The sequence below is a fragment of the Pteronotus mesoamericanus genome, unplaced genomic scaffold, assembly GCF_021234165.1.
Source record: "Pteronotus mesoamericanus isolate MK-2021 breed Mesoamerican mustached bat unplaced genomic scaffold, CSHL_Meso_final contig_65, whole genome shotgun sequence".
NCBI lineage: Eukaryota > Metazoa > Chordata > Mammalia > Chiroptera > Mormoopidae > Pteronotus > Pteronotus mesoamericanus.
In genome coordinates, this window is record NW_026555228.1 from 6,151,584 (window position 1) to 6,178,216 (window position 26,633).

General features: G+C 38.3%; 1 protein-coding gene across 1 annotated transcript in view; it reads right to left on the minus strand.

The window, feature by feature from the left end:
• Nucleotides 1-81: 81 nt before the first annotated feature.
• PIR (pirin) overlaps nt 82-26,633 on the minus strand; it is an 86,502-nt gene continuing 59,950 nt past the window's right edge. The window contains exons 7-10 of the mRNA XM_054581085.1: nt 21,935-21,979; nt 13,778-13,860; nt 5,116-5,182; nt 82-616 (exon numbers count right to left, since the gene is read on the minus strand). Coding sequence (XP_054437060.1) covers nt 504-616; nt 5,116-5,182; nt 13,778-13,860; nt 21,935-21,979 — 308 coding nt within the window. The 3' untranslated portion in view covers nt 82-503. The remainder of the gene's footprint in view (nt 617-5,115; nt 5,183-13,777; nt 13,861-21,934; nt 21,980-26,633) is intronic.

The window sequence follows — 26,633 nt, forward strand, 5'->3', positions numbered from 1 at the left end:
CGTTTTAAAAACCGAGTCAAACACTCAAGACTGCTATTATTTTAATGCTGATAACTTGTAACGTGAAACCCTTGCACACAGGCATGACTGTGTATCGAAATTGCAGTGTTCAGGAAGGGGTCTCAGATGCTCACGTATCAATTGCTGGTGACACACAGAAGTAATCAAATATGCTTTAAAATCTCACACATGCACAAAAATAACAAAGTATCCACACACACACACACACACACGAAAAGTAAACATACATAAAATGGTTTTTTCAACAGAAGCATAGTAACATGGGTCAAAATGAAGAACGCTGATTTTTAAAGGATTAGGTTTATTGGCATGTGCCGGGAAATATCTCATGTGCATCAATATAAAAACCATACTATCACTGTAGTGTGGAATTCTTCAGAAGCACCAGCTAAGTCAGCTTTGGAAATTGAATGCATTGACTGAATGGATGCCACAAATGGCAAAATTCTAGAAAGCATCGAGACCTGCCCTTGTGCTCTTCACTAGTTTCCAATCTTTGATTTCCAGGTTTTGGCTTTTTCAAACCCATTTTTCGCATTTCTGAAGTCAAGAATGGCCTGAGAAATCTCTTCATTAGTGTTCATCACAAATGGACCTAAGGCAGAAAGAGACATTCAGAAAGTTCTGAGCAATGATAACATTTTCGTCTACCACTAGAAATGGTATGTGTTTCTGTAGTTTTTAACATGAAACAAATCCAGGCATAACGGAACAGGAAAAGGTTACTTGCAGTGTCCAATCCCCAAAGACGGCAATACAAGTTTCTTGACTAGGATTGTGTTTGATTATAAAAACCAAACTCCAGATAAGCAAAGGCAATTACATCGCATTCATCCATTGCAGGCTGTCATCAGCAATGGCAGTCTCTATAACAAAACCTTCCTAGGTCTGGTTCTATTACACCTATTTTGTAGTTGTTGAGGTTTTCTTCCTTCCTTACATTTTGGAGCTATAACTGACATGCAACATGATATTAGTTTCAGGTGTAAGCATAATGAATTTAGATTAGTATATACTGTAACATGATCACCACACTAAGTGTAGTTAATACCCATTTTCCCCCCTGTGGTGAGAACTTTTAAGATTTACTGTAGTGTTAGTTTTATAGCACTAGTTGATATCAAGAATTGAACCAATCTGGTACCAAGAACTGGCAAATCTCATCCTAATTTGGTGTCTACACAGTATATGAGACTGCATACTTACATGATGGGACAGTCATTTTTGAAAATTAGTAAGTTTGTTGACAATAAACAAAAGATTACAAAAATTCCAAGTCAAAAAAGCATCATATTTTGGACTCTCTAGGGGCTGGCTAACTTTTTCTGTAAATGGCCAGATAGTATATATTTTAGATCATATATATATTTTGCAATCCATCAGTCTGTCCCAACTACTCAACTCTTTTGTTGAAGTGCAAAAGGAGCCACAGACAATAAAAAAATAAATGGGTATGGCTGTGTGCCAATAAAGCTTTCTTTACAAAAACATGCAGTGGGCTGATTTGTCACAAGGGTCAGAGTTTGCTGGTTCCTTTGTCTAATTCCAGGTTTGAATTCAGGTTTTGCTAAGAGTGCAGAAGTCAGTAGTGTCTATCTCTTCCGTTTCCTTCTCATGTTAAAGGAGCAAAGGGACACTGTCTTGGACTGTATCACCCCCAAGATCTGTTGGATAAACAAGGCCAGTTCCTCTATGGCATTGGCAGTGTCTTGAAAGCAGATGACAGATTTGTCCATTCAGTATATTTCTTCTACTATCCTGCAGAGGTTCCTGGCATTCCTTTTATGAATGTTCCTCATCTAAAGGGCTTTCACAGAGAGACTCAAATTAAAATAGAACTGTATTACTTGCAGGGGTGTCCAACCTTTTGATGTGTCTGGGCCACACTGGAAGAAGAGTTGTCACTGGGCCACACATTAAATACCCAAACACTAACAAAAACTGCCAAGCAAAAAACAAAAAATGTTTTAAGTAAATTTACAATTTTGTGTTGGACCCCATTCATAGCCATCCTGGGCCACATGCGGCCCACAGGCTATAGGCTGGACACATTTGAGAGAGGGAATAACACACTTGACCTTCTTAACCACCATTAGCATATTGGGGCTTTGACACTCACTTTAGTTTAATACTTGAGAAGGAAGACACAGGATAATATGCTTTGATGATACTGAGGTCTTTTGGGATGTTGCAGGGAATAGGATGGCCGTACAGAGAAACAGGCAGAAAGAATCTAGATTCATTCATTCATTCATTCAATTACCTATCTTTCAAGTATTTATTGAGTACCTATAAAGGACAAACATTGTGTTAGGAGCTAGAAACAAATGACAGGCTCCATCCCCCAAGGAACCCCGTCACACCTATCACACAGACAGATATGAAAACAAGTTATAACAGTGTGACGCACTGAATGATGAAAGTAAGTAAAATCGATGGAATAAGTATAGAAAGGGAAGGAAGGGTCCAGAAAAGGATTCACAAAGGAAGTGATTTTTGAACAAGCATACAAGGAGGAAAGGCATTTTCATGATTAGCATGCTGGAGGAACTAAGGATGGAGGCACAGTTCTGGAAGGAGGGATGGGAGTGGGGGGATCTTACATGTAGGAGAGGCTAGATCTCTCTTGGTTTTGGATTCCATCTACTGGAAGAAGTTTGGACATAATGCTGCAAGTGACTAGGAGTCACCTAAGAGTTGAATAATGTGATCTGATTTGCAGTTTTTGAAGAAGATTTTGGCATCAGGATAGAGATGATGTCTCAACCGTGAGGCTGGCTAATGGTGGAAGTGCTAAGGGTAACTGAGATACAGGACATAGGAGACTGTGGGTAGAGCAAGAAGTTCAGTTCTAGGTATTTTGACATGAAGGTGCTGGACACAATAAAATGGCTTCCTGCCAGAGGTGCTTAGTACATTGTTGGAAACATGGATCTGGGGCTCATTAGAGAAATTTCATCTGGAGCCCTAGCCAGTGTGGCTCAGCTGGTTGGAGTATCATCTCACAAAGCAAAAGGTCACCAGTTCAATTCCCAGTCAGGGTACATGCACAGGTTGTGGGCTTGGTCCCTGGTCAGGGAATGTACAAAAGGCAACCAATCCATGTTTCTCTTTTACATCGATGTTTCTCTCCTTCTCTTTCTCTAAAAATAAATAAATAAAATCTTTAACATTTTTTTTTTCATCTGGAAATGGAGATTTAGATGATATCAGGTAGGAAAAAATGAGAGAGCCCTCATATGTAGAATAAATAATAAATCCAAGAGGGCACCTTGAAGAAGCCAACTTTTCAAATGACATGCGGAGGAAAGGGAGTAGAACTCAGAAAACAGCAGGTATTGAGCCATGGACTGATTTCCTGCACATCATAATTTTGCTATAGTTTGGATTTGTGGAACACTTCTCCCATCCCCAATTATCTTTCTTTAAAAATGGTGCACTTCTGGGTTTCCATTTTGACACTTTTCTGGGGTATTCTGCTGTGCTTCTCAATTTATAGTGTGCATGTAAATCACCAGGAATCTCCTGAAAAATGTATATTCTCATTGAGAGGTCAGGAGTAATGTCTGAAACTCTGCACTTCTATGTCTTGAGTGATGCTGATGCTGCTGGTCCGCAGACCCCACTCTGGGAAACAAGGGAAGTATTGGAAGCTTAAAGCCCTCCAAAGCCAGGTTGAGGAAGCTCATCTCCTCAAATCCTCAAGAAGAAGAACACTGAAACCAGAAAGGAAGTTTGGGGTTTTTTCCTTTTTCTCATGTTCCTTTATAATTTTTTTTGCTCTTATATTCCAAATTTATTGATTTAAAAAAATTGAGCCCTGGCTGGTGTGGCTCAGTGGAGTGCTGGACTACAAAGCAAAGGGTCACTGGATCGATTCCCAGTCAGGGCATATGCCTGGGTTGCAAGCCAGGTCCCCAGTAGGGGGCACATGAGAGGCAACCACACATTGATGTTTCTCTCCCTCTCTTTCTCCCTCCCTTTCCCTCTCTCTAAAAATAAATAATTAAAATCTTTAAAAAAATTGAGGTATAACAGGCATACATATTAGCTTTAGGTGGCCAACATGATTTGATATATGTAGATATTATAAAATGATCACATCAATAAGTTGTCTAATTAACATGCATTACATATTATACATAGTTATAGATTTTTTCTTGTGATAAGAACTTTTAAGCTCTACTCTGTCAGCCACTTTCAAATATGCAATACAGTATTATTAACTATCATTGCCATGCTATACATTACATCCACCAGGAAATATATTTTTAATTGATCAACTAAAAGGGTTATAAACAAGAAAATTGATAATTGTTGAAAATCCCATTAATCCTCTTTCAAACTACAGTTTTCATCTCTTCTCTAATTAAATCTTTAAACTCCCACACAAGCGATATTAATAAAAGTCATGTGAGTTTAATCTCTCATGATGTGGAACCCTGGTATAGTGGAAAGAGCATAAAATATGGGGTCAAGAGTTAGTGTTTGAATCCTAGCTCCATTGTCAACTATCATGTCCCATCAGAGAAGCCTCAGGGCAGAGCGAGGGGCAACTGGCATTGCATAAGGCAAAAGGGTGGGGTGGTTGGAAACCAGACCGCCTGAGTGTGAATCCAACTACATGGCCATGGGCAAGCCAATGAACCTTTTTGCACCTCCACTTCCTCATCTGGAAAACAGGGATGAAAGTAGCCACCTCATAAGGTTGTTCTGAAGATTAAAAGTATTAATATTTGGAAAGCATTCAACAAATCCTAGTAAACAGTAAATGCTGCTCAAGGATCTGTTAAGTAAATAAATAAAATGTTGAGATTTCATTTCTCATTTATAAAAGGGACATGACTACTTAAGGACATTTCCTATTCCAACAATCTATGACATCCTGTGCTTAGTTTGTGAACACATAACTAAGGACACTCCATGATAACAGAAACAAAGGCCTTAGCTAATTCATTCCGAAATAGTTAATAGATGGTTGTGGCTGTCTTTAAACATGAATGGGTAAAAGAGTAAGTTAAATGTCTGGATTTTTAAAAGTTAAAAACAAACAAAACAAAAAAATGATTCAATGGACATATCTTTTGGGCTTACCACATTGGACAACTGGTTCTCCTAATGGCTCCCCAGCAATTAGGACAAAGTGGCTTCTCTCAGGATCCTAAAGTCAAAGAAGAAAGCATCAGAACAGACACTTCTCCAAGGAGGACATAAACAGGGCCCAGAGACATATGAAAGGATGCTCATCATCACTAACCATTAGAGAAATGCAAATTAAAACCACAATGAGATACCACTTCATACTGGTTAGAATGGCCATCATAAATAAATCAACAAACAATGGGTGCTGGCAAGGTTGTAGAGAAAAGGGAACCCTAGTGCACTGTTGGTGGGAATGCAGACTGGTACAACCACTGTGGAAGACAGTTTGGAATTTCCTCAAAAAGCTAAATATGGAGCTGCCTTTTGACCCAGAGATTCCACTGCTGGGATCATATCCTAAGAATCTCAAAACACCAACTCTAAAGAACCTATGCACACCAACGTTCATAGCAGCACAATTGACAATAACCAAGTGCTGGAAGCAACCTAAGTGCTCATCAGTAAATGAGTGGATCAAAAAACTATGGTACATTTACACAATGGAATACTACACAGCAGAAAGAAAGAAAGAAAGAGCTACTACCCTTCATGACTGCTTGGATGGAACTGCAGAGCATTATGCTAAGCGAAATAAGCCAGGTGGGGAAAGGCAAATATCATATGATCTCACCTATAAGTGGAACCTAATCAACAAAACAGACAAGCAAGGAAAATATAACCAGCAACATTGAAAGAAAAAAGAAACCGACAGTGGCATGAGGGAAGGAGGGAGGGGGGTAATGGGGAAAGGAAGGGGAAAGGTCAAATCAAGGAACATGTATGAAGGACCCATGGACAAAAGCCAAAGTGCGGAAGGATTGAGGGAGGGAGGTGGGAGTGGGTGGGGCAGAGGAAAGTGGTGGTGGGAAAATGGAGGCAAATGTATTTGAACAATAAAAATTTTTTAAAAATTGCATGTAAATAAAATAAGGTATAGGTTTATTTAAAAAAGTAAAAAAAGAAGAAAACATTAAACAATAAACATGCTTATTTTTTAATTGAATTTATTGTGGTGACATTGGTTATAGGGCCATATAGGTTTCAAGTGTACATTAATATATGATCTGCATATTAACATGCTTATTTTTGAATGTCAAATTAGGAATAATTTGAAGTTGACATTTTGGCCAAATGGACAAAGTTCCTAATTCTGAATATAAATTCCCAAAATATTTTCTCTGCAGCACTCAATATGAAAACACTTATTCCCTAACATGTTTAGTAGCATTTAGAACATCAGTCCAGACCACAAAAATATTAATTTTCTCAAATAAAATAAAGAATTTAAATTAAGATTTTTCTTAACTGGAAACATCTTTAAGACAAACTGTGTGAGAAATCTTGCTATGAATTGACCATGTGATTATAGGATTTGTAATTTGCCACTAATATAATTTTTTTTTCAACACCATACACCTCTTTATTTTAGGTTAGACCTTTACAGAGGAAGAACTGGCAGACCTCATATTTAGGTACTAAATGTTCATCTAAGATTCCATTTTAAAGCACTACTTCCTGGTAACTACTCAAGTCTTCCAGTTGCTCCCCAACCAGATGGAATTCGGCTTTAAAGTGGGAGTATTCCAAAGCAGGTCAATTGAGACAGAAATAAGTCCTCTTTGTGCCCATTGAAAACAATTACTGTAGCAGAGAACCTGAAAACATGAGCACAAGGAGTAGAATGAGGTGATCTGAGAACTGTGTTAAGGCAATGAAGGTAACTGTAGGCACAAGTCAACTGTATTTTTTTAATTAAGTTTAAGTGTTTTTTTCAATTAGAGTATGCATTCAGTATTATTTTGTATTAGTTTTAGGTGTATAGCTTGGTGGTTAGACAATCATAGACTTTACAAAGTGTTCCCCTTATTATTTCAAGAACCTACCTGGCACCATATATAGTTATTTGCACAGAAAAGAAAACCATCAACAAAACAAAAAGAGAGCCTACTGAATGGGAGAACATATTTGGCAATGATATATCTGATAAGGGATTAGTATCCAAAATTTACAAAGAACTCAAACAAATCAACACCAAACCCCTCACCCCAGAACTCCAATCCAATTAAAAATTGGGCAGAGGACCTGAATAGACACTTCTCCAAAGATGACATACAAATGGCCAATAGACATATGAAAAGATGCTCAACATCACTAATCATCAGAAAAATGCAAATTAAAAACACAATAAGATGTCACCTCATACCAGTCAGAATGGCTATCATCAATAAACCAACAAATAAATGTTGGTGAGCATGTGGTGAAAAGAAAACCCTCTCGCACTGTTGGTAGGAAAAGCAGACTGGTGCAGCCACTATGGAAAACAGCATGCAGGTTCCTCTAAATACTAAAAGTGGAATTGCCTTATGACTCAGCAATTCCATCCACTTCTGGGTATTTATCCAAACAAACCCAAAACAATAATTCGAGAGAATATATGCAGCCCTGTGTTCCTTACAGCATTATTTACAATAGCCAAGCCATGGAAGTAACCCATATGCCCATCAATAGACAGGTGGATAAAAAGTTGTGGGCCCTGGATGGCTGGCTCAGTTGGTTGGAGCATCACCGCATACACCAAAAGGTTGCGGGTTTGATTCCCGGTCAGGGCACATACAGCAGGCAACTGATTGATGTTTCTTTCTCACGGTGATTTTTTTTCTCCCTCCCTCTTTCTCTCTAAAACTCAATAAATAAAATGTTTAAAAAGATTAGATCTTCCCCTGAAACTAAAAAACATTAATTATAATATCTAGTGTTAGTGTGGATGCAGACAAAAATACACTTTTATGTATCATTTGTGTTGTTTTAAATTGGTACAGGAATCCTTCCAGAGAGCACTTTCACAGTGTGACTCCAAACCCCACTACCGCTCACATCCTCTGACCCAGTAAATCCAGAGAAACCCACAGAAGAAAGACACACACACACACACACACACACACACACACACACACACCCCCTCACTTATGAAAATAATAAATGTTTTAAGCCACTAGTTTCTAGGGTAGTTTGCTACTCACTAATAAATAATTGAACATTATGTATTACTTTTGAGGCATCTCTTAGGTTTATCTAATTTAGAATAAAACAATAAGTAAAGCCGTGATGATTACGTACTTTTTAGAAAGCCTTTAAAAACTTTTAAAAACTTCAGCCGTATTCTAATAGTATAGCATATATCTAAATATGTAATAAAATGTTATATATTATATTTATATGCTTTCACTAATCTCTTTAATTAGAAATTATTATAATGTTATTAGTAGCAGAAGAGTTATTACTGGATCTAATACAAATGAATAATAAATTCTTTAATTTTCCATGCAGTTAAAAAATGTTGTATATTACAGGACTAAAATTTACTTATTCTTCTGCCTCCAACTTAAAAAAAAATTAAAAGGGAATTTAGGGTAGAATGTTTTCTGCAAAAGTCTTAATTTACTCCCTACAATTCCAGAGTGGTGTTATTTAGTACATCTACCCACTGAATGACTTCATCATTTCTTCATGTTTACAAAATATGTTTAAGTATTTCTAGACCTGCATTTATTCATACATCATCACCCTTACCTATCCATAGCCCAATTTGCTGTCAAAATATGCTAATGTGACCTCAGTTGAAAATCAAAGAATGAGCCTACAAAGACTTCTGCTAATTTAAATTTTAAAAATAGATGTCATAAACTGCATACATAAAGATTAGTGCTTTAACTTTAGCGCAGACCCTCACTCAATTCCTATTTATTGTTGCTTTATACCCAATGCTAATGATTAGGCTTTGTGGTTATCAGATCTCTAAGAGATTCAAAGCTAGAAGACAGGAAGGCATTTCTGGAGAGCAATACAAGAAGACAGATAGCTTAACATTAGTGATGGAAATGAAAAAAACTATATAAAACAGGCACAGAAGCTTAAAAATTAGTCTAGGTATACTTACATCATACTTTATAGCTCACAACAATAATTAATATACATGCTGATGTCCCAAGGTTATGAATAAGTGAGATCTCAACCCACAGGAAAGGGGCAGGTTTCTATCTGAAATTATTTCTTTTTTTCAATGTCATATTTAAATGTCAAAAATTCTACTTAAAAAAAAGCACAGTTATCAAAAAAATGTTTATTCGCTAAGGACTTTGGAGTGATAAAAATTTAGTGTGAATTAATAGACATTTGAAAGAAAAGTATCTTTAGAAAAATAGTTCTGAACATTGGTACTGCATCATTTATAATTTAATCTGAAAGAAGATGTCATTGACTAGTGTTTTGAAGGTGTTTTATGGAGGGGAGAAGCACTTGGGTTTTAGGGTCTGGAGGAAGAGAAGAGGATTGAGGGTCTTGAGAGGAGGAGGCAGGAGAGGCTAGCCTTCTCTGTCATGGATGTGCTGACTTCTAAGACTATAAGTTTTTTAATTCAGAAGACGTATCTTTTGTGAGTAACAAACTTGTCCTACAGTTTATACATTTTGGAGTAATAATGTTTTAAAAATTAAAGTTTTACTCCTTTTGATATTACTCAAATCAAACGATGACTTTCCATTTGTAATTCGGACAATAGAAGGACACTTGCATTTGGTCTGATGAAAAATGATTCAGCTGCTGGGTGTTGAGGAATTCAGGGGTTTGGTTTCCCATTTCAGAAATCTGAAGGATGGTCCAAGCTTCTTTTAATGACTTTTCCACAAAATTAACCTCTGAGTGGCCCCTTCTGCTCTAACCTAAACCAGATGTTTTGTGTCTTTTTCTTCTTTCTTAAATGCATAATTTCTCTTTCCTTAACTAGCCTTCTTTAGTGAAAGCTGATAATTTTTCTGAATATTCAGTAGAGTGCTGATGGAGCTGAAAATTCCAATTGGTGTTATCCTGAAAAATCCTTGTCTATGGTGAGTGACCTTATGTACTGTGTCAAATAATGGACATCATGCAAAAGCAGAAAATGAAAGACCTGTTTAAGACATGAGTCCCTGGGTCAATCTAAGTAGATGCCCTTTCGGGATATGATGGAAAACCCCTACAAAGGTAACAGAGGCCCACTTACTGCTTCATGTACCTAACTTCCAACTAAAAATCCTGATCTTTTGGGGCCCAACCATGTCTTTTATTTTACACCTTTTTATTTTGTTTTTTACTTTGGTGCACATTTTCAGAGTTCCTAGGTCGGAGTTAGGCCCTTCTGTGTTTACTTAATAATTTATTTTTACAAATTGCTCTTGTGATTCCATAAATCTTATTGCCAAGATGTCTTGGGTTCCACTGATATCAACAATAAATGATCAAAGTCCAGATGAAGGCTCTATGATTCACTTAAGGTGATGATAACTTCTAGACTATAAGTATGTACTCATAGCCTGTTTGATTGATTAGACTCTGGGAATGAATGTAAGAGCATGCTTTTGCTTCAAAAACATTTATTATAGTGATATATTAGCTGAAAAAAATTACCAGAAAGAAACTGACTTGTAGCATGACTTAATTGTATGCAACTGTTCTTACTAGAGTTCATTGTTTAAAATTTTTAGGTCAATTTGAAAGCAAAACAATGAACTATTATCAGTTTTTAAAAATTTATGGCTTGTTATGAATTTTTACACATAAATAAGCAAAACAGTTCACTCTATCTCTAATAGTGTATTTTGTTTTAGTTTTGTCTTCTCAACTTTATTTTAATAAAATGTTCATCTGTATTAATTTAATGAATTCCCCATGAATGGTGCCAGTTAAAAAGTGTCATTACTTTCACGTATGGTTTTGATGGCATCCCATGAGAAACTGACTGTCTACCTTGACACACTACATGGATTTGCAAATCCATGAGGGTTAAGACCTTCTCAATAGGACACTAGTATAAACACAGGGCTGAAGGTGAGTGGAGCCTTTCATATCAAATCCATGTGCCCTTGATCATGGAGCCATCTTGGCAACCAGAGTACCAACTGTGGGCCAAAGCAGCACAGGGAGCCTTAGCTCTTGAAACAGAAGCTGTTCCAGGGTGACCAGTAAAGACCAGGGTTAAATATCCGGGGTAGCCTGGGTTGATCCCAATCTTTAAGAACTTTGAAAAAATTAAGCCATTTGGACACCATTGTTGGGGTTTGTGCTTCCCCTAAGAAGTCAAAGGGTCTGGCTTAAAGACTCTTAAATCCAGCATAAACCAAGGCCCCCCTGCAATTGCTACCTGCCATGGAAGACTTCAGGATAATGAGCACAAAAGACAACCCGCCCTCTGAGTGCTAGAAGGAATCCAGGGAGTAAGTGTATCAACTCCTCATTCTTAACCACAAGTCAATACAAATAGGATTGGGGGAGAACTAGAAAGTCACATCTTCCTTCTTTATCTAATGCTCAGACTAAGTCTAGTTCCATGTGAAGATAACCTTGGCCTGGAGCCTGAGTGAATCCAAGGTCCTTTAGGGCCTTTTTCTTGCTGTAGAAACTGTTATGTGCCCTAAACCTTAGGGCGAAGGTACAACTCCTCATTAAATAACATGTATCTGGCATGACTATTCATTAAGTTAGGTATTTAGATCAGTGAACTTTCCAGCTACCATTCTTGGGCACCCACTCTGTACTAGACCAAGGATTAGCAATATTTTCCTCATAAAGAGCCAGCAAGTAAATATTTTAGACTTTGTGGGCTATCCAGTTGCTCTCGCAACCACTCAACTCTACCATTGTGGTGTGAAAGCATCCATAGGAAATAGCAATGAATGGGTGTGGCTGCAGTCCAGAAAAATTAATTTATAAAAAATGGATTTGAATTTGGCCTAGTGGACATAATTTACTGACCCCAGTGCTAGATCTGGATTAGACTCTTAACATATATAATTACACATGTTCTTTCTAAGTCTCCCATGCAATTGGTGTCATTATTTCAATTTTGCAGAGAGAGAAACTGATGTTCAAGAGAGGTTGAGAAATGTGTCCATAGTCACACAGCTAACAAGTTGTAAAGCCAAATTCACATCTTCACAGTCTCATCTCCATTGTGATCTAAGGGAGCTTTCTACTCTTCATGAATATAAGCAACACATGTCCATATAAATGTTAATTTTTTCAAAAAATAAAATTTTTCAAAGAAATCTTTCTAATGTCTTGATAGCTCAGACTATATATATACACAGCAATAATTACAGAAGTGCACATAACAGAATGATGCCCCCAGAGTCAGGAGCGCTGCTTATCAATAAATTGATGGTTTCAGCCAATTCTTTTCTATCCCACTACCCCCTGTCTTTCTGGCTCCCCTCAGCACTTCTTTCTGGTGTTCCATTTTAGCTTTCAAATTCTTTACATTAGCAATGTGCCCTCTGCTATATTATAGGAAGAACTGAGGTTATCAAGTTAAACCAGATAGTGTTACAAACTAATGTACTATCAGTACGGTCTGGCCTGTGTGTAGTTTCCATGCCTCTTTCCTGTATTGGATTGAAATAAATAAAATTGTCATTTTTTTGTAGGTCAAAAGTGGCAGTTTCATACAGTTCAAATTAATAATAGAGAGCAAAGATGCTGAGATATGCATTTCATCTGGTGCTCATGAGTTTTTCTTCTATTTACTTGACAGTTCATGGTGGTGTTACAGGTGATTAAGGCAGCAGTAGGTGAGCTGCCAGGAAAGTGGGGTAAGATGGAATAATTCCTCAAATCCATTGCATTCTACAATGCCAGGGTCAGAGGACCAGAAGTCGGTCAGACTCCCTCTTCACCAGTCACTGCACTGAAATAGTTTTTATCCCTATTTTTCAAAATTTATCCTTCAGGATCTTTTGCAAAATTGTATCTTCAATCCTCTTTATTAGAATGATGTAAAGCAGTCAGATTGGCTTCACAGGCTCACAAGATCGTGGGTGAGTGAATCACCCAAAGGAATGAAATAGACAGGGAAGAAGCTTGGTAACCTGGGGAAAAAAACTCCTAAGACTCCTAAAATATGAGAGTGCTTTAACACAAAAGAACTATGAAATACATCATATGTTCCTCTCAGTTTAAAAATGGGGACAACTTCCAAAGGGTTCTCTGTGATTACATGTGCACATCAATATTTATATTCCTAGAGGGCTGATCCATTTTCACTTATGCTAAAAATAAACCAGTTGTATAAAGAAAGTTAAGAGCTCTGGCTGGTGTGGCTCAGAGGACTGAGCACCGGACTACGAACCAAAAGGTTGTTGGTTTCATTCCCAGTGTAGGGCACATGCCTGGGTTGCAGGCCAGGTCCCCAGTAGGGGACATGTGAAATGCAACCACACATTGATGTTTCTCTCCTTCTTTTCCCGTCTCTAAAAATAAATAAATAAAAATCTTTAAATGCTCTATTAAAAAAATTAAAAAAAAAAGAAAGTTAAGAGACAAGGAAAATGTGTTGCCTCCAGATTCGAATTTCTAGGCGTAAACAATATGGACATAGATGATTCCTGAAGATGAGAAATCAGAATTGATAAAACTTTAAAATACACTAATAGAAATAACAAGTTAAGGAAAGGGGTTGATAAATTTGTGGCATAGTTTCTTTACCCATGGAAGAGAAAAATTTCCTGCTATACTGGAGATTCAGGCATTTTCCTGGAAACTAGTAGAAACAAGTTAAGAAAAGTCAAAGAGTTTTAATATTTACCTTGTTCTCCACCTGGACACTGTCACCTTCCCCCAGCACTGCTGTGTGATGTGGTTCTATTTTTTGTTGTGCGTCATCAGGCCCTACAAAAAAAGGTGACCCACTAAATGTAATACTCATCACAGTATATTTATCATATGGTTACAAATTTGGTGAAATACATAGCACCATAATATTCACTTAATTCAGAAATAACATACTTAGGAATCATCTTATATTTCCTGGTTGATTCTATGTACAATTATTAAAGTCTGAGACTTGCTGGTTTCCAATGTAGAAAAGAAGAGGGAGATGAATCATGCATTGTGTTTCCACTTACACCTTTAATGTCATGCCTAGTAGTTCAACTAATAAATAAAGCCCTTAACATTACATGATAAGAAGAATATTTCCTTGAGTAAATTATAAACCTCACAATAATTAAGCATATTTAGGAAAATGAGTAAATGCTATCATTCATTCATTTCAACAAGTATTTATTGAGCACCTATAATTGCTAGTACTGAGAAAATACAAAGAAATGCAAAGCAGATTCCTTACATACAAATAATTCAAAATCTCATTGGAATAAACTAAATAACATTAACAAAATAGTCAGGGAATGATATGGCTGAAATATAAGTTAGAGAGCTAGTTAACTATGAACAAGTCCTACTGCTAAATGCTGTGGGGAGATCTTCAAGATGGATACATTTCCATTCCTCCTATACTGAGACTCAAAGATGAAATAAAACTGGTGAAATTCTGTCTTAAAGGCAACAATAAAGTAATAAGCAAAGTTTAATGAAACAACAGACACTGTAGGGGCTAATTCAGTAATTTGTTGTGGATGAGTTAAGACTTGAACGGAGCTCTACAGGCTTAGAGAGATCTACAAAAGGCAAAGCTAGGATGAAGGGCGTTCTAGTCAAGAGGACAGACTGTACAAAGGTGAGGTGCTGGGAATGTATAGAGCATCTCTGGGGGGATGGTGAATCTTCTATAATTGCTAGAACATTCTTTGGGGAAGAATGATGGAAAAGTATATGGGGAAAAAAGTAGATGGAAAAGTAGGTCAAGGTGAGACTTGAGGGTCATATTTATACATATAAAATGGAGGGCCTTTGATAAAAGTGTGTGTGTGTGTGTGTGTGTGTGAGAGAGAGAGAGAGAGAGAGAGAGAGAGAGACAGACAGACAGACAGACAGACAGAGAGAGAATCTGTGCCTTGGAGAAATACCTCTGGGATCAGAGCATAAAATAAACTGTAGGGGGTAAAACTCAAGTTATGATGACCTATTAGGAGTTTTTGTAATAGTCTAAGTGAAAATTAATTACAGTCTGAACTGAGAGAGTAGACACAAACACAGGGAATTATTTGAGAGGTAGAGTTAAGAAAGAATCTAAAGGACTTGGCAACAGTGGCAGAGAAAAGAGTCTAATATGATTCTCACTAAAAGCAGAATAATGTAGTGACCTGAAGATTACAACAGTGGTTCTTCAAGAGGAAGCTAGAGAATGGAGGAGCCAAAGCAGAATAGGACAGTCATGTGAATAGACAGCAGAGGGAAGATTCTAAGGAGGGTGAGAAGCCCATAAAGATGTCTAGGGGGCTATATCTGCAGGACAGTAATAATCAATAATGAAGTGTTTATTGAAAAAAGACAATAGCTTGAGGAGTCATTAAATGAGCAGGAACATAATTTGTGGATTTTTTGAATATTGCTTAGAGTCCAAATATAGTTATATTTTCTAGAGAAATCCTCCACTTTGGAGATAACCTATATGAAACAACAGGGTTCATTCTGATGCTCACAACATGAAATAGGGTTCTAACAGGGCAGGAGTTCTTAACCTGGAGTCAATGTGTTCTCAAGGGGTCTGTGGACAGAATTCAGAGAAATCACAAACTTGGATGGAAGATAAATTACATTTTTATTTTCACTAACACCTAACTGAAATGTGACCTTTCCTTCAGGTATAAATGTAGCCAACAAAGCACAGTAGTATTAGCTAGACCAATGCCTTTGTCTCCAGTAGAAATCACAGATGTTTTCATATCACATTATAGTGATACAGATATCTCAAAATACAGTTCATCATAGTCACTACTCAGAATCCAGAGTAGACTGGCTGCTGGATCATATTATTCCAAATGCCACTAGACAAGCACACATATAACTATATGACAAATTTGTTCTTTTAATATTTGAATGATTTCGTTGAGTTAAAAAAAAATACATTGTTCAGAGGTGGGGCCTCGGCAAATGTCAAAAGGGTCCATGGCATAAAAAAAGATTAGGAAGCTCTGTCCCAGAGGCAGGGATATGCCAGTTAATGTTTCAAACTAGCTTTTGAAGACAAGGGGGAGAACAAAACTTATCTGTAGTGTGTTCCAGTTTCTGTGGTGTAAGTGCTCCTACTGTGGCTAATTTCAAGCTACCGATCTGAGGTCAGAGAAGAGGTGCACAACCAGCTTCTGTAAGCTGGCAGGAGCCAGCCCCCGTACACCACTACAGCTTTCTTTTCCATCCAAGATTTAGGTCAACAAATGCCATAGAAGTGAATGATGGAGCTTTTGATTTTCCACTCATGCAAGGATTTGGCAACAAAAGAAAGTTCCTGGAATCTAAGAATAATCTCATTTAAAGTTGGGTAATATTTTTAACTGTGATATGGAGCAGAATTTTATTAAGCGTGCTTTACTGTGATTTGTTGTGAGCAACGAACCATGCCTTTACCTTCAATTAATTCAGCTATAACACCCATTACTTACATGGTCTACTCCTGGCCTCTAATTTTATCATGAAGGATGGTTCATGATACATAGACCCAAATAATTTATACACCCCCTTCACTATATTTTAATGGAGTGTATGAAAGAGACAGCTCTCAAAAAGATTGCTGGGTTGTGATTCCTCTGCACCCCTTATCAGGGACTTGCCTGATTATTGTGTTTGCTGGTCTGTAAGGAAATCTTTATTTAGAAACAAAGGGTTCATGTTTTCCTAAGAACTCTCATGCTAACTTTACGTGAAATTCCATTTCTGTTTTACTGTCCTTGCTGATCTAGGAGAGGAAGAATAGTGTTGATTCTGAAGAGCCCATTTGAAATGCTCCCTCCCAAAGGAGGCCTTTCTTACAGATACTGGAGTTGGGTTTCCAGGTTAATTATTTGAAGTATACCTTAGCTGCTGTATTCTTTTATGAAACATTTAAGACAGCATCACAGAAAGCAAAGACTGATTCTATCTTCATGTCATTTCTATGTTATTTCACCCATCTGGTTATCTCCTGAGCCCAAAATAAGTCTCAAAGAAAATATATTTTACTGTTTTTGACTATTTTCAATTATAAATAGAGCCAAATCAGATAATAAATAGTTTCCATTGGGAAGCTTTGCCAAGAATATTAAATCTAATAGTGCAGTTAAGAAAAATTTAACTGAAAACAATTAAATTAAAATATTTTTGTTTGTCTAAACAGTAATAAAAGGCAAAATACTTTAAAACATATTTTAAAATTAGTGCTACATCGACAGTGGGTGACTGTTTGCTGTGCAGATTTTCCCCACATGCCAGTTTGCCTTGTCCTTTTTCTTCCCTTCATAAGAACGCCTGTTCCATTTACTCTATTCCACATGCTCTGGTAGTAACATCACAGATTTTGATATCATCAATTTTATACATACAGTTGCAGCTTTCTTATCTAATTCAATCAAAATCATTAACTGGAAAGGACAGACTGCCTTAACATTTACTTTAAATTAAAGTGTAAGTGTGCCTTCATTTGGCAATTTTTAGAAATAAAGCCAAGTTAGGTCTACTGATTAGATTGAAGCACCATTTTTCCTTATAAAGTATACACACAATGAGTCACTGAAATCCTCCTTGATTATTCCGGTTTTCCCCAATCTTTTACAGTCATCTCTCCCATATTAATTCAAGGCTTTTCTTTAGCAATTCATGTTTGCAAAGCATTTGACTTAGTTGTCCTAAAAGAACCCTTTTCACACTACTTCATTAATTAACATATTAATTAAACATGCTTAATTAAATTGCATAATTGCAATTATTGGTGCAACTGGCATAAACAGATTTGAGAGCAATCATAACTACTGAGTTAACCTGGATTTGGCTGGAGGGAGTAGCAATGGACATGTAGCCAGGGAAGCTGACCATTCTGGGCGTTCAGTCACCCTAACTCAAGGTATTCACCATAGAATGAAGCACACGAGTGAGTCCAGTTCATTTTGGGTAAGTGGAGGTCAATTCAGAGGGCTTCTAGCATGTTTCCTCACCTTTATGGAGACCCAGGAGCTGTGTCAAACTTCTTAATGCTACCCAGAACCAGAAGCAAAGAATTGAGCATGACTAAGGACAAATAATTACTTATTTAAATATGTTTGTAACATTTGCTACCCGTATAAGCCAGTTAGCTGTCAGTACAATAACCACAGACAAATATTTTTAGATTTCTAAATATATTTTCTAGTCCCAACAGTATACTTGATAATGGTCCTTTTCAGGACTGGCATCCAGGCTGATACACTGTGCCGAGCTTCAGAGATACAGGATCTAAATTTTTCTACCTTTTGATCTTCGTGTTAATGTGCAATGCTATTTTCATCGCAGCTACAAGGAAGGGGTTCAGTGCTAGTATCTTTGGGATCTATTGTTTTTTCGACCATAGTTTTTACTTTTTTTGGATTTTTAAAATCACATACTGCAGAGATTTCCACTGAGGGCTGGTCAAAGGACTGGGTGCCTCAGTAAAAGATTATGTCAAAGAGATCTCTCTCTCCTGCTCAATTTTTAAAGCTACTATTTTACAGTCAGTTTAGGAGGCTTGAAAAAAAAACAATGTATCAAAAATTAAGAAGATAGCAGAAAAGCATAAGACATCTCAAATGCATACTTTTTAAAATAAAAATGTATTAAGTTTACTCATCTTACTTCTGTTAACTTCTGCTCTTTTTCAGGGTGTCATTAGAAGGCAATTACATGGCTTCACCATACCCACCTTGAAGTTTAAAATGTTGGAGTAACTTAGACAGCTAGTTAATATCCACCATTTTCTACTGTTCAAAACTCCACCTATCTATACTCAAACTAAATCTACTGATGTTCATCTTTTACTCATTTCTTGCATCAATTAATATTTTTAATAGCCTTCCTAAATTTCCATTTTATGGAATCCCCTCAGATTATTTTCTGAGTGCAAAGTGTTGTCTATTTATTTTGGCCCATTACACAAAGTATATATATTTATAATATCTATTTAACAGAATGGAGGTGCTTGATATTTTGAAAAGGATAATTACTTGCTTATCAGCTCCTACCATCCTTGGCTGGCAGGTGCCATCCTGGTTTTCGTAGGAAAGATAAAACTGAGGCAGTCAAGTCAGAAAGCATTTCCTGGTTCCTTTCTATAGATTTTATAAATCAGTATATATTCAATAGCTATTTCTGCTTTGTCAGTTCTTTTTCTTTGGTGATTTGTTCTTGCCCTTTTGTTTTTCTCATTAGCATCTCTATTAGAGGGTGGGTAGAAGGAAAGGAAGGAGATAATATTCAAATGAAGTCATCTGGCCAGTCACTCATTGGCTAAAGCAGAGACCCAAGAGGCCAGTTTTGCGAACTGGATTCTCTCCAAGGTCCAGTTTACTGTGGACAGATGCAAGTTCACTCCCATGCTACAGACTGTGACCCCATTTCCTGCCAGATGTTTTGACTTATGGCTCATGGTCACAAGGGTGGACCAGGCCAGTGAGCAGAGATGACTCAGGAAAATATGCCTCACCTACAGACAAATAGATGTGTAAGTCATTCTTCCTCCGTGAACTGTCAAGCTTTTTACCTGTAAATTCTTGGACTAAAGGTCTGTCAGAAAACAAGGCTATAACTATTGATTAAAATAGGTTTTGAATTATTTGTTAATGTGTTATCCTTACAGCAACATTTAAAGCGAAAATCAAATGTAACTTTTGTAGCGCCCACTAGCAAAGAAAGGTTTTTACATTTTTAAATGGCTGGAAAATACCAAGAGTAGCATTTGATGATGTAACTGCGTAGAAACTTCATTTCTTCAATATGACCTTTTTCTCCTTTCTTTCCTTTTGATTCAGACTGGCTTCACCCCGCTCCCTGACGCACCTGCCTGCCACCTCCCTAGCATGTCCACCCCTGTCATCACTAAGCTGTCAGGACAAGGAGGTTCTGGCCCGCATCAAATCCTCTTAGGAACAAAGCCTCCTCAGGTCTGCTGACCACAGAGAGAGTTTTGGTCAAACTGGAGACAACATCTAGGCCTCAGCCATGTTTCAGCTCCAGGCCCAGAAAAGCAGAACAACCCCACCGACCACAGCCTTGGCAGAGCAGACAGAGTGACTCCATGGCTGGCATCAGGTCCAGGCGCACTGATCAGCTACCCCTACGCTAGCACCGGCCAGTCAGTACAGACCACGACCCTAACTCCCGTATTCCACCCTGATTAGTGACCCTCCCCCGATAACCCATCCCCTAGAAGTCATCGGGGAGCCAGATGTTAGCTCACCTGTGCCTCCAGACTCGGCACCATTTGCTTAAATAAACCTTTACTTTCTTTGCTGCAAACTCCTGTTCTCATTTTATTGGGCTTTGATGTATGCAGGCAAATGAACCCTTTTAGTTCAGTAGTAATAACACATGAAAAATATGTGAAATTCACAACTCAGTGGCCATAAATACAGTTTTATTGGAACAGCCACCACAACTATTCCTGTATTACTTGTGGCTGCTTTTATGCTACAAAGGCAGGAATACATTGTGGCATCTGAAACTGTATGGCCCACAATGATGAAAATATTTGCTATTTGGCCTTCTACAGAAAGTTTGCTGTCCCTGCTTTTTCTCATTCTACACAAATGTTTCTGGTGTCCTTACCACCCTAGGAATCATGTGCTTTATTTATTGCTTTCCATTTGTGCAGATTATTTTGTTTCTCTCAAAATCATAAGTCAGGGGTGCTACCTCCAAAAAAGAATGGTTTGTACTCTCCATTTTTATAAAGAACTACATGATATTCAAGATTTTCAAAAAATCATAAACACAAATGATGCTTCATCTCTTCCGGATGATTAATAGAGTTGAATGTGTGTGCACATGGGCCTGTGATACTACTACATTTTTTTCACGTTTTCTCAAATGCTAAAATAAATGAATTTTGCTTTTGACCCATTTATCGAAATGCTATTACTGAAAGAGGAGCTAAGCCCATTTTTAATCAAAATCCATGGATTTGTATTACCATGATTTTCCAAAAAAAAAAAAAAATGTTGCAGGCAGTTGAACACCCTTTGTGGAGGAGATAAAAAGAATGGCTTCAATGGCTCTGGGTGCAGTCTTCAAGCCCTGAGCAGATGTTATCAGTAAGCTAGGGCTGGAAGTGTATTGTCCAAGGAGGTGGCCATTTTGGGGCCTCAGGAAGTTCACTGTTGAGAAGCTCGCCTGCCGGAGTGGGGTGGAAAGCACCCAACTCAAGAGGGTCTCCGAAATGGGATCCTTGGCCTGTACCTTGGAGCGGTCAGATGCTCTGCGCCCCACCCCACCATCAACACCACCCATCACTGTCCATGAGGGTCAGGAAAGGGGAGAGGGGAGACTGGTTCTCTTATCTTAGGTTTTCTCAGAAGCATAGCCTTACATGCATATTTGAATGGAAGGAGTTTATTTGGGAGGTAGTCCTAGGAAACACCAGTCCAAGAAAGTTAGGAAAGGGAAGGCAGACAATGAAGGGTGTGGTATCAAGCACACAGTCACTGTGGGCCACTTGAACAGAATCCCACAGGAAGCTCTGGGGAAAGGCCTCACACACAGGCCTCAGAGTTAATCCTACCTGAGGGGTGAGGTAGCATCCAGGGATGTTAATTACCCAGCACTGACTGGGGCAGAGCAGCCTTCCCAGGTTTCAGAGAATGCCTCAGGCTAAGAGACACAGATGCTATTGTCAGTTGGAAGTTCCTCAGTGGGCCCTGGGGAGCTAGGATGACAAGCTAGATGGTATGGTCATTGCATTGTCATCATACAAAGAATATGGTGTTGTATTCAATTATATGACAAGGTTCATCTTACCTTTCCTCCCCTTCAGTAGTTTAAATTATATTGCAGTTGAACCCAAAGCAATGTATACATCACTTACCAATATACACATTCCCAGAGATGGTATAAATGAAGCTTGTCCACCCTGAAAAGGGACCAGCGATATGAAAAGGTTAATATCCATAATACCAAAAGGAACAAAGATATAACAATATATTTAACAATATCTGTCTATGTAAAACAAATATATAAATATATAACAGATATAAAAGATAAATGTAGAGATGAAATCCTTTATTTTCTTTTACATACATATTTTAAAAGTTAAGTTCTGTGAGGCTGTTTAAAACACACACTCACATGTGCGCACATTCACACACACAGCCCTAACCCTAAATGACTTGGCCACAAGTGTTTTTGAGCCACGCAAGTACACAGTGTACAATTTGCTTGGCTATATATCTGTATATATCTACATACCAACAGCTGTATTGACAAACTGTCCCTTCTGATTCTAACATCACACTAATAAATGTAACACACCAATGTGGCTTATCTTTAGTTTGCTGTGCTTCTTCCTCTCCAGGAATAGAATCTAGAAATGTGCTTTCATTTACTTAGTCGCACTTTAGTTTCCAGTGAACTTATTTCCTTTTATCTATCCTAAAATAGAGCATCAGATCCAGTAATGCAGGGATGCATAATCTTTGGGGGCACAAACGGGCTTTGGACAGCTTGTGCATTTCCTGGAACTATCTCCACAATTTTTCCAGTGTGGACACTTTTCTGTGAAGAGGGTGTAGGACATTCACCACATTCCTACTGTGACCCATGGGGTCAAGAGCTCACAACCATGGACCACCTGCCATTGGTTCTCTGAGCATCAGTACTGGATTTTCACGGACACTTATTTATTGTACCTATGGCCCAGAAGAGATGCTGTGGTACCACTGAGGGACATGAATATGGAAATTGCAAGCTCAAAACGGCAAGTTCAAAATGTAATTAGGACATTACTCCATGCTTTCAGTGGAAAAGAAAAAGTTCTGGGAAGCAAATGCAGGGCGGAGTTCAAGGTGGAAGGGCAGGGCCCTAACTGGAGTCTGTGAGAATCAACATGGTGACACAGTAATCAGAACAAAGGGCAGGGTAGAAGGATCACAGAGGAAATCTCTACGGATGTGGATGTGAAGGCAGGTGGATTGAAATGTGCAACAGAGGCACAAAATAAAAGGTCTGATAAAACTTAAAAATTGAATCTGGCTAAGAAAATCTGAAGGATGGCAAAAGAAAGATACTTGGGTAAATGCCAGAGGGTATTTTTTCACCCTTGTATTTCATAGTTTTTCCTCTCTTGAGATTTTACTAGGATAAGTTTTAAGGTCTCTGGAAGTAACATTATTTGCTCACGGCTCACTTACACTTTTTCTCCCTTACTGACCCACTTGCTCAGTCCTCTCCGCTCAGTCTCCCATTATTTAGTGAATATTTACCTCTCACTGTGTGTGGAGACAGGAAGATGAAGAAGGCATAGCCAAGTTTTCAGATAGTGTAAATTTGGGGAGGGAGGTTCATGGTAGATGCTGAAAATCCATGCTAACAATTCACAGCCCCATTCCACATGTCTTATCCAGATGGCCTGGTTCTACTAGAGCACTTCTCTCTCTGTTTTCTAATGGATGTTAAGCTTTCCTAGCCTATTTAATCTGATTGATAGTAAAACAACAAAACCCCCTCCGCAGCTGCTTTTTAAGAGTTTTTGCCACTGAAAATTGTTTAATTTTTCAAAGTGTAAATATCCATATTGTTTTTTTCCATTACAAAAAGCAATACACATTAACTGGAAAATACAGGCATGGGCAAAAGTAGGTTTACAGTTATGAGTGACATATTCTTTTGAGTTGATAAAGCTATCGTAATAATCAGCATGTCTTGTGACATATGGACAACTGTAAACTTACTTTTGCCTACACCTGTGTGTGTGATGTCATCTAAACAGAAAAATCTAGGAGAATCAAGATGGCGGAGGAGTGAGTGGAAGTCACACTGACCTCCTCCCAGGACCAACCTGGAATTACAAATAAATTGTGGAGAAATCACCTGGAATGAACAACTGAACAATAGCGAGAGAGGAGCCTTGTAACCTCGGAGAGAGAAGAATAAGCTTTAACGCAATCTAACTGGTAAAGAGTACGGTAGAGACTCAAGAAGGCGGGCGGGGCACCCACGGGTGGCAGCACCAGAAGGATACTGAAACGGCCAGTTGGATACCCCCGAGAAGAGTGGGGTATAAACCAAAAGTGGGGAATCTCCAGCCTAAAGCACCAGAGCCCAAAAAGTACGCAGTTAACAGCTTATCCATATCCAGCTGCGAAAAGCGGCAGGGTTGCTCTTTGCCAGAAACAGGCAGCTGGATATGCAAAGAGCCATTTAAAGGGCCAATGCAAAATTTTTATTTGCAGCCACTTACCCTGGTCTCCAGCAAAGGCGGGGCCAGAGTGGGCGAGAGACATCTGAGGAGAGACTGGGGAAAGAGGCTTTAGGGAGAGAACTAAGAGAGTAGCCAGCAGGATCTTGGTGCTAACTCATTCCCCATGCAGCAGCAGCCATCTTGCTCAGGCAGAGACCACTCCCTCTGAGCGACAGCAGCATCAGTGGACCCAATAGCCCCACCTCAAGGTGGGATTCTGACTTGCCCTGTGCCGTCTAAGTTGCCTGCTGAGTGCAGAGTGGCAACAACAGATAGTATATCCCTGGATAAAGGGGGCACAGAGTGCTCTGGAGACACTTGAGGAGAGACTGGGGACAGAGGCTTTGGGGAAAGAATGGAGAGAGTAGCCGGCAGGATCCCAGTGCTGACTCCTCCCCCATACAGCAGCAGCCATCTTGCTCACGCAAAAACACTGTCCTGAGTGGCAGTAGCGTGAGAGGACTCAATAACCGCGCCCCATAGGAAGGAATCCACCCCACCCTGACCTGTCTAAGCTGACCTGCTGAGTGCAGAGTGCTAGATTAACAACTGAAGGAGACAGCCACAGACAGTAGATTACCTTAAGTCTCCAACACACTGCCTAAGGTCAGACAGGGTCAACATCTGACATCATCAGAGGCAGATCCAGAAAGTAAAAACAGCAGTCTCCTACCATAGAAGTTCACACCACAAAGTCAGGAAATCAAGACAGATCAACTTAAGAAGCAGGAGCGAAAAAGAAGAGTCTCACAAACAGTGGGAAAACAAAGAAATACTCCCCCCTCGAAGGGAAAGGAGGAATCCCCAGAAATAGAGGCAAATGAACTATCAGATATTGAGTTCAAAACACCAGTTCTAAGGAAGCTCAATGAGCTCAGTGTGCTCAGAGAGAATTACCAAAAACTACAGGGACACTACAAGGAACTTACTACAAACTGTACTGGCATGAAAAAGGACACAGAAACTATCAATAAGAGACAAGAGGAAATGAAGAATATAATTTCTGAATTGAAGAACACAGTAGAAGAAATCAAAAGCAGGCTAGATGAATCAGAGGATTGAATCAGCAAGCTGGAGGATAAGGTAGAAAAAAGCTCCCAGAAAGAGCAAGAAAATGAAAAAAGACTCAAAAAGAATGAAGAGGCATTGAGGGAAATGCGGGACAACCTGAAACATCATAATATCCATATAATAGGGATACCAGAAGGAGAAGGGGATGAGGAAGGGATAGAGAACCTGTTTGAAAAAGTAATGATGGAAAACTTCCCTAATTTGAGGAGAGAAAAAAGTCACACAAGTCCAGGAAGCACAGAGGGTCCCATTCAAGAGGACCCCAATGAGGCCCACTCCAAGACACATCATCATTAAAATGGCAAATATCAAAGACAAACAGAGAATCCTAAAGGCAGCAAGGGAGAATGAGGTAGTAACATACAAGGGAGCCCCAATATGGCTAGCAGCTGACTTCTCAACGGAAACACTGCAAGCCAGATGGGACTGGCAAGAAATATTCCAAGTCATGAAAAGCAAAGGCTTGCAACCAAGACTGCTCTACCCAGCAAGGCTCTCAATTAAAATGGAAGGTGAAATAAGGAGTTTCCCAGACACAAGAAGGCTAAAAGAATACACCTCCACCAAACCAGCACTGCAAAATATGCTAAAGGGACTGCTTTAAGATGAAGAAAAAGAGTCTATGAATACTCACTTCCTTTCGCAGTTGCCAATACTTGATATGACCAATATTTTTAATATGTATTAATCTGATCATGACAATGATGTGGTATTTTAATTGTTCCTTTATTATTTGTTGAGACTAAACCTGTTTTTGTGTATTTCTTGCCTATTTCTATTATTTTTAAAAAGCTTTAAATGACTTTTTGGTATTCTTTATCTATTTATTGACTAAAGGTTTGTAGAATTTTTTCCCTTAAAAAAAAAAAAACCAACAAAAAACTACTTACCCTTTTTTAGATGTGTGGCAAATACTTTCCCATTCTATTGGTTGTCCTTTAACTTTTTTTTATATGTATATTACTATATAGTCTTAAATGTTTAATATAGCCATATTGCCAATATTTTACTTTATAGCTTCTGGGTTTGAATATTTTACTTTAGGCTAAGAAAAATATTAGTTTGTATTTTCTCCTAAAATTCCTTAGATTCTACATATTGATTTTTAACTCACCTGAATATTTCTTGTATAATGTGTGAAATAGGGTTCTATATTTGCTTAATTTTAAGTAATAGTGGTTCATGCACCTTATTTGTTGAATAAGCCTTATTTTCCCCATTGATTTGAAATAGCAATTTAATCATATATTACACTGTT